This window comes from Barbus barbus (genome assembly GCF_936440315.1).
Source record: "Barbus barbus genome assembly, chromosome: 11".
Taxonomy (NCBI): domain Eukaryota; kingdom Metazoa; phylum Chordata; class Actinopteri; order Cypriniformes; family Cyprinidae; genus Barbus; species Barbus barbus.
Genome location: NC_136739.1, coordinates 22801532 through 22810866, shown reverse-complemented (window position 1 = coordinate 22810866; position 9335 = coordinate 22801532). Strand labels below are relative to the sequence as shown.

The 9335-nt window shown below is 34.5% G+C and overlaps 1 protein-coding gene across 2 annotated transcripts; it reads right to left on the bottom strand.

Annotated features, from left to right (window-relative positions):
- Positions 1–592: 592 nt before the first annotated feature.
- LOC306877047 (uncharacterized protein) lies at positions 593–4958 on the bottom strand. Of its 2 annotated transcripts, XM_079428570.1 has the most exons (6): positions 4745–4881; positions 4549–4607; positions 4353–4399; positions 3687–4016; positions 2947–3098; positions 593–2267 (listed from the first exon to the last, which is right to left on the bottom strand). In XM_079428570.1, the coding sequence occupies exons 3-6, from the start codon at positions 4390–4392 to the stop codon at positions 2226–2228; spliced, it is 564 nt and encodes a 187-aa protein (XP_079284696.1). In that variant the 5' UTR covers positions 4393–4399; positions 4549–4607; positions 4745–4881; the 3' UTR covers positions 593–2225. The 2 variants fall into 2 exon arrangements, with proteins under 2 accessions (XP_079284696.1, XP_079284695.1); XM_079428569.1 differs by lacking the exon at positions 4549–4607 and having other exon boundaries at positions 4745–4958.
- Between the last annotated feature and the right edge of the window lie 4377 nt (positions 4959–9335).

Below are 9335 nucleotides of genomic sequence, written 5' to 3'. Positions count from 1 at the left end.
TTATGAAAAAGCTTGTGACAAGTTTCATTTCACAAATGGCTTCACATGATGTGCAAATTTCCCATCATCAACAATAGTAGACTTCTAGCGATTATTGCTACAATTTTCCCAGGCAGAAATCCAGTGTTAATAATTTAGAGTACATGTACACTCAGCTTTAGCATTGTCAAATATTAACTATAGTTGAATCAAAAGGTCAATACCCTTGGTATTTTATGGCTTAAACGAGTCTTAGATGTATTTTGTTGTTGTTTCCAAATGTCATGCCCTCCTTTGAGTTTATCATTCCTAGAAATAGCACGTGGATCAAAACCTACCTGTACTTCCTGGTGTGTGGGAATCTAAATTAAAAGGAAAGTTCACCCACAATTGCAAAACTATCAAAAATAAATAAAGTAAATAATTTATCTGAGTCATTTATTCAACTTCATAGCATTACAGAATTACAAGTCTGAAAATTACGGTCTGATTGTCACACAAATCTACGAGATGTTAGGCAGGATTTGCACTTCTGAATGGTGCTTTTTGGTCATGTTTAGGCACCATTCAGAAATGCAAATCCTGCCTAACATCTCGTTTTTTTTTTTTTTTTGTGGTCCATAAAAGCAAAAAGATAATACAGGTTTGAAATGGCATGTTGGTGAGTAAGCAATGAAAGAATTTGGGTGAACAATCTCTTTAATCTTACTGTCAACATTGTGGGAAAACATGATCTTTTCGTGAAAGTTATCTTGAGGTTGCAAAAGTAACCCAAGCTTTAAATGTTTGGCACACATCTTCAACCACCTGGCAGCTACTTCCTCTACTAGAATCTTTTCATCTAAAATCTGCACATTCTTTCAATCAAACACACCTAGCATGACAAAAACAGTCCTTACTCTCTATATAGGTTAGGTTTCTTAACGTGACTAATTTGCAAACAGCTCAATTTGGCAAGAAAATGAAGGAAGAAGCCATTTACAGCAATGATACCGTCCAATTGAGAAAACTGTAAATTCTTGACCTCATTACAACCAGGAAGTGCCCATTGATGTTTAACTATAAACTAAAGCAGGTATTTATTTTATATTTAACATCTCACAAACACTACTACAGGTTGTAAAGCTTCAGTCATGTAAGTTATAAAGAATTGTTTTGAATGATCAGTTTACGACAGCGAAAGATATCTAAATGTTTTGATGTGTTTATGAATGTCTCACTAAAGATCATATGGTACTAGAAAAGTGTTTCTTCTAGTCATTGCATTTAGTGCATTCTAACTACTTAATTCGAGACATGGAAATGTGTCAATTATAGTAGCAAAGTCATATAGAAACTGAAAGCACACCAGTGGAAAGAATCCAAACATTTTGAGACAAGGAACAAAAGACCATTGTTTCGTGCTAGCTGAGTTTGGAAATCTGGACGGAAAAAAAGCCTCACCGTTACACAAACATTGGAAAATTTGACCTAAATCCTATATCAGCAAAATAATGTGCTAAATGCCCTGGTTTAGGTAGGAATTCATTCAGAGTGAGCAGCATTATAGTACTAAAACTTAATTCAGTAAAAAAGGAGGCCGTACATAAAAAGAAAAACTGTATATGTAAAAGGTTTATTGCCTCGGCAGGTTTGAAGCACTTTACAGAATTCATTTAAAAGTAAATGAAATTTACTACAATAAAAACAGCAAACATATCCCATAGGGAGTGCCATATTATTTCTTCCACATAAATGAAATCAGCACAGGCTAAGTAAAACAACCCATTCCAGAGTAAATGTAAAGAATGATGTGTGCTTAGTAAATCATTGCTGTACACATATGAACAATAAAATAAACTGATTTGGAAAGCTTGTTTAGGATTGAGACCACCAATGTGTCTCAAAGAGAGAGGAAAGGCAAAATATAAACTGCACGTCCCCTACCTATTACATCTGTTCTTCAAAGAATGAATAAAGACAGTTCCTACAAGGAGAATCTTGTCAAGTTACAAAACTGTAATGCCTACTGAATGTATATTCACAGTGTATTCACAATTCAGTGGTAATTAAGTAACAGTGTTACAACTGAAGACTGCACATTGATCTGCCTCGAAGCGAGACAGATCGGCACGAACTGCTGTGTAATGCCTATATACGCAAACGCATTGGTTCGGGCTAAGGCCTATTATTGGCCATTGTTGTTGTGAAGGAACTTGCATCACAACATAATGTAGAAGTTAGTCCAACTGTCAAGTAAGAGCACTTCACACATTCTTTAGCATTGGTTCCTCAGCCGGTAATATTTCCTATAGGGAAAAATAAATAAATCACAGTCAGTAATTTTTGGATATGTTTCAGGTACTATGATTAAACGTGTCAAACACAGGAACTTGAGCCCTAAAGCTGGGCTCTGAAAGTGTGTGACTGCAACTGGTGTAGGTTTACTTTTGCCATGAGCGCTATTTAAGGAATTGGGCCACTACAGGAAAAGGTTTTACTAAGTTTACAGGTAAAAAAAGTTTATTTGAATAGAAATAATAATATAAAAAATTTATATAAAGAGGTCAAAAAATCGATTTCTTCAGTGCAACATGGCAAAACTCAAACGTCATGGGTAATATTCTTAAAAATGAAAAGAAGATAGACGGAGTGCAACAAACTGAAACAAAAATGCGTGTCAGGTGTCTTGAAGCACATTTTTAAGTTAATGTTTGCAACTTAATATGACATCTCAAATATGTGACACTTATGCCATGAGATGCTAAATAAACAGTGAAAAGCAGTGCAACCGTTCATAAAAATCATAGAAAATCAATAAAAAAACAGGAATTTGGTGTGAACAATGCCTTAGACTAGTGTATATTAGTGTTTGCCTAGTGTTTGTGAACTTTTGTTTTTTTGCTGTGATGTTTTTTGTCATTTAGTGAATAATAATAATAATAAAACATTAAAACATATTATATTGACAAAAGACAAAAAGCTTACCGTGTTTCTCCGATGGTGTCGTTTGATCAGTAGGGTTAGAAGCAGGCTGACAGCCAGTATAAGCATTACTACCAAAATGGGAACACTAACAGAGACAGCTGTGACAGAATAGTCTTCAGTGTATTTTATATGGCCGCTCTCCATTTCAGACACTGGTAAAAGAGATAAGTTATAGGTTATGTTATAATGTTATGAGATATCATTGTCATCAATATCTTTACACTGCCACACATTACAATCTCAATTTGTGATACAGTAAAAAAAATTAAAAACACAGGCAGAGTTTCTAGCAAAATCTCAGCATTTGAAACCCCAGCTCAGAGCCTACATCGTTATTTATACTTTAACAAAACCCAAGTACTGTTTTTTGTTCTTTAGTCTCTGATACCATTCAATAGATCAGCTATTTTATTATCACTGGTTGCACCGCAGATGACAACAATGATGTTGATTATATTGTCGTAGGCTATTCTCTGGGGGCAGAGAATTTGGTTCTGCTGCAGTGGCAACATTTTCAACTTCCTTTGGTTGTCATGAAAGTTCTGCTTTTTAGAAGCTTTTTTCCAACCTGTGACTCTCTTACACGTCATTATCTAGCCAGTCGACTACAGCTAAGCCGACTTACACTATGAAAAGGGAAGCACACTGAAAGTGTAAAACAGGAAGAGGCTTGCTGTTTCCTTTCAAGATATTAACTATTGATCTGCTTGAATAAATAAATTCAGAATTAGAAAACTCACCTATTAAATTAACTTCTGTAGACTTCATTGACCAGACGTTGTTCTCAACACTGACTAGGGCATAGCAGGTGTAAAGGCCTGCATCTGCTGTAGAGATGTTGAGGAGCAGCAGGGAGCAGTTTCTCTTCTCCTTGTTTATGAAGAGTTGTGTCCTGTCCACGTAGGAATCATCTATGATGCTCTTGTCTTGTGGATGAACATTCACTACTCTCCCATCTTTCTGCCATATCAGCTCTTTAGGGTCATTAGAACAGTTACATGATAAAAGTACTTCCTTTCCAACATAGCCGGTCACATTAGATTCCAACGTTTGTCCCACTGCAGAACCACCTACAAAAGACAGTAATTATCAAGACAAAATACTCAAATTCATTTACAAACACTGGAAAGTTAACAAACCTTCCAAGACAGGCAATATGTTTTTATTTATTTTTTGTTTGTTTGTTTGTTTGTTTGTTTTTTTAAAGGCACTATCAGATATACCAAAAAGAAGAAGAAATATATGGATCTCTAAAGGAACACCAGATTTTTTTTTATATACGGCTAAAAAATTTACAAACTTTTTTAATGTAAATAACATGTATAACAGAATGTGACCAATAAAAAGTATATATTGTTAATTAATAAAGTTATTTATAGGTCCAGAAGCATTAAAACAAGACTCACTCATGATGAGCAGAAGTGTCAGCAATGCCACAGTCTTCATGTTTGTCCTGGAGGAGAGAGAAGCAGGTTTTTAAGTATGCTGGAAATCAGCCTATTTCCCCCCGGTCACATGAAAAAAAAAAAAAAAAGAAGAAGAGCCAAATAGTTTTTTTCCCAAAGATTTAGTCAGATCATGACGAGTGTTCTGTAGCCTAACCTATAATTGAAAACAAGAGCTCCGCGAAACTTCAACAAAACCAGTAAAGATGCAGCAAGCTAAAAAAAAAAAAAACTTATTAAACTGAAAGCATGAAATTATTCCAAATACAGTGATATATCAATATCAACAATGATTAAAACTTGTTCGGCAGCCTAAAGAAATATAATAACTAAAAGCACAATATCCTGCTGACCTTTGGTTTAAATTCCGCTGCAGAAGCACACGTATCAGATCTCTTGAGGAAAGTGAAGTGGAAAGAATGAATCACTCGTGAAGTTTGTATCGTTGTGACGCGCCTAAATCATCATCCCACTCACTCGCCGCAAATCCGGGTGTGACTGGGAGCGCAGTCTTATATGTAGGCTAGGTCAGTTACCTGAACGTGAGCTTTATGGGTTTGTGATTGCACCTGGCACTACACATGACTAGTCTTAACTTGTTTAGTGTTTTAAACGGCGATACTGGGAGAAACCATCCTGACTGAACAAGATGAGCACCACAAAGTGCCATACTATGCATTATTGGTGTTCTTCCATTAGATGTCGCTACAGTTTCAGTTCTAGTTTTTACTTTCACTTTTATTGTCAAGCAAATAAGACTTTATTGATCCCGTTGTCACACTATATGAAGTAGCCTACGTTAACAGAAAGGTGTATCCTGCAGCTGCGGTTTCAGCCATATTTCACAAATAAATATCCGATTGGAGCAGACAGCTTACTGTAATCTAATAGCCACGCATTTGCATTTATAATAAAAAATTTCCTTGTGTAGCAGGTGAGGGCTACGTGCCATTAAAAAATGCAGAATTATCATGATTTGTCATTATATGGATTCAGAAGATAAGCCTACTACTTTTATGGTCACCATAAACAATCTTCAAAAATGTAGTGGCCTATTTAAAAAGCCTACATAGCGAAGTTTGGATTGGAACTACATGGGTGTCAGTGGCTGAATTCTAAATTTCTAGGAAACAATCTTATATGGCATATAAATCCCAAAAGTAGGCTACCTACAGGCTGACTTAGTCTCTCACGTGCCTTTGGACAAACTTTTGTTTGTGCATTTTTTTTTTTTTTTTTTTTTTACGTCTTGATCTTTGTGTTGATCTGTGCCATAATAACAAAACAAAATACAGAACATAAGAAATTAGCATTAATAAAAATGTAAATCTATTTATCACTCAGAAGTACATTATTTGTGTTTTCACACGCTATGCCTTTTCTTGAATCTATAATAGAATCGAAACAAAATTACAGCTTAAATGGAAATGACACAAAATAAAAAAAAATATTCTGCTACAAGTAGTAGGCCTAGTTACCCGCACACATCACCTGTGTCATATTTCATCTCAAGTATTCCCTTCACTGACACTGGCTCCTTTATAAGTACACCAACGCTGAATGTTTATTTCACTCTTTGTTTCGATTATTTTATTTTTAATAAGTTATCATTTATATTTTTTATTATGGTATTACATAGCTTAAGATTGAACTATAGAATTCAATTCAATTATAGAAAAGTCATTTGAAAATAGCAAAAAGGAATAATTCTAATAGGTTTCCAAGTGTATTTTAATGTGATTTTCTCATCACACCAAAAAAATAATAATAATAATAATAAAAAGCTGATTAAAACAACCCCCTGGGATTTTATTAATTGTGCAGAACTATGTTGTGTGTATATAAAAAGTTTCATTTGCATCATAAAAGCTAAATGTATCAATTTATTTGACTGAAAATATGTGGAGACTGTGGATCCCCTGGTCCACTTCTGGAAAAAGTGTTCTGTGGACCCCCAAGCTGTCAGACACAGTTTGAACAGTGGGAAAATAAGTAGACACTGTTGGAAGAAAAGAGCAATATCTAAGTCAACAATGTCATGACTATCTGTCAGCTATCAACAATGTACACTGCCACATAACAGTTTAAAATGTGTGATATATATATATGGGTGGGAGACATATAAGCCTGAAAAAAGTTTTTATTTTTTACTTCAAATATTAGGCATAAAAAATATTGAGTTGTGTTGTACTGACTCTTGCATTTCCCAAAATATATGTGGTCTTTTAGATTTTGTATTTGAAATTGGATTTATTCACCAATTTGTTGCATTCGTGCCTAAAATTGTCATATGGTGTGACAAAAGTTATTCTATATAAAATGAAAATGGGATATACTCTCCCTAAGTAACTAACTTCAACATGAATCTTTATCATTACTATCTTAAGATTTAACATTTCTTTTGTGCAGATTCATTAGATTTTGTATTGTTTTTCTAAATTATCATGCAAAGTAAGTCATCTCTCCTCAGCCTTTCCAGATATTTTAGATTAATTATGTTAAACCTGGTTATAAATCTATGAAAATTCTTGTGACTCTTGCTGATACTATTTCTCTTGTGTTCCGTTGAGTTTTTTATGATTTATAATTAAGAAAGTATTTTTACTGGCACAATTCTGAATGTCACACCAAATTATATAGTGTCACGCTATATGATGAACTGCACCACTCCACAATTTGTCAATGCAAAAAAATGTATTTTATTTGCATTCAACATTCAATTAAGTTAACATTAATAATTTAAAAAAATCAAAAAACAAGCTAACATTGTCTTAAAACTTTTAAAATGATAAGAAACTCAGAAATATGAGTAAATCAAACACCATCTCACTTCAAGAACATTCAGCATAAACAATTTCAAATTAGAGGAGAGTGTGTGTTGTAACAACAATTCTAATTGTTAAACAGTAAAAAACAAATCAATTTACAATTAGTTGAATGTTTTAGATTGAAAATTCATAGATATTAGTAAAACCAGATACAGTAAAAAACATACAATGTATAATTTGCATATGAATTATCCAATGAATCTTTAAACAAAAACAAAAATGTGTATTTCACATGGGATCTTTAAACATCAGTTGAAGCTGAAAAGCCGAAAGCCGATAACATTTCAGACCATATTAAACTTCAGCCAGTCAATCTTAGAAAGCTTGGTAGACCTGTGAAGAGGTTCTGGCTCAGATATTGTGCAAACTATTTGATCACAGCTGTAAAATATGCAGTCTGGTTTATTTGGCCAGATGAAGTTATTCTTGTCACCAGCTTTCTTCATGCAATTAATCTCAGCCTCGTTGTGACATATCTTCATGATCTGGCCCACATATGGCCTATCATCGTAGTTGACAATGACAAACTTTCCAACAGTGTAGCTGGTGTCATCATCAGAATCAGTGCATTCTGCTTCAGCTGGGTGGTTTGCTTCTTTTGGTTTCACACAGGTAACATCTTGGAGAAGAGCACTTTGCTGTTCCACATTGGCACTGCCAGCTTTAGAAGCAGAGACGTCAATGTTAAGTTTCTTCGGCTGATAACAAAGACACATTTCTGGGTACTTGCAAAAGCAACTCAGGCGTCTATATAGTATTTCCCCAGGTGAAAAGGAGAGCACTTGGTGTGTGTTACTAATTCCAACCACTGGGCACACTGTTGAAGGAAGCAAGCTATCCATTTATCTTCTTCAACCCATTCAATGGTCACTCTTTCTGTGTTTTGGCAAAGATAGTTGAACAAATCTTTAGGTGTTTGAAGATCTCCACCTCCATGGACATATTTGTCAGCAATACGTTTGAGAGCTCCGCCTACTCCATCAGGAGCCCCCTTGCCATGTGACCTCTCAGAAAAGTTCCAGGTAACCATTTTGAAACCCCAAGAGTATGGAATGCTGCTAAGAAGAAAGCAGTTTGCACGATTACGATACTGGGTTGCAGGACCATCACTTAGGATGTGGAGTGTATCAATTTCATGATCACTCTTGGCCTTAAAGTCCTCTGTAACTGGCTTGATGTGAGCCCACACTCAAAACATTGCATCTTTTAATAGGCAAAGCATTGCAAATATGGTGAAACATGGTTAAATTAAGTATAAAATTGAAAAGAAATACATTAATTGTATAGGTAATTTAATGTTCACTATTAAATTAATCTAATATGTTTTGAATAGTTATTTATTTATCATTAAAAAAGGTGTATGTAATATTGTGTGACAAATATATCATATGGTGTGACTTAGAAAAACAGTCACACCATATGATACGGTGTCACACCATATGACGTTTTGTTCAGTTAAGCTAATCTCTTGGTTAACTAAAAACAGCTAGCTTATACTTAGCATGTAAATTGCTACGTGGCAGGAATGATTTTTAAAAATTAATAAGTAAAATTCGTATAAAAGTGTTTCATTTTTATGTAAATAATGTCACACCATAAGACACAAAACATTGACCACTAGTGAGCATATCAGATACAGAGCTTTTTAATTAAAAATTAAGAAGCCAGAACTCACCTCTTGACCTTGCAAACCACTCCAGAGATGACACTGCAACATCTTGGTTGAGTGTGGACCTCTTCATCATAATGATGTCCAAATTATTGCCCGTTCAAAATATAAATTGCAGTGTCACACCATATGACGCCCATTTTACGGACAAAATGTGTTTGGCCAGAACTTGCTTTAAAATCATACACAGACATCAACACTTTCTGTGTCTGTTGAAATAGCCTAATTCTGTTACTTAAACTGTAAATCTATCAATTATTTATACTTTGCTGATATATGTTGTCATATTAGTAAGGTCACACATATGCCGGACAGTCACACCACATGACAATTTTGATGTTTAGATAAAAATTTGAAGTAGAGGTCTTTATACACCAACTACAGCTATGGTATGCTGTAATAATATCTTGTCAGAGGAACAACATGAAGATATGTATTTTTAACAAA

Bases quoted from the DNA above. Each gene is read 5' to 3' on its own strand.
- LOC306877047 (XM_079428569.1), bottom strand. From the start codon at position 4,392: ATGAAGACTGTGGCATTGCTGACACTTCTGCTCATCATGA. The intron at 4,017-4,352 runs GTGAGTCTTGTT...TGTCTTTTGTAG, and splicing joins GACACTTCTGCTCATCATGA to GTGGTTCTGCAGTGGGACAA. The intron at 2,268-2,946 runs GTAAGCTTTTTG...TTTTCCCTATAG, and splicing joins GACACCATCGGAGAAACACG to GAAATATTACCGGCTGAGGA.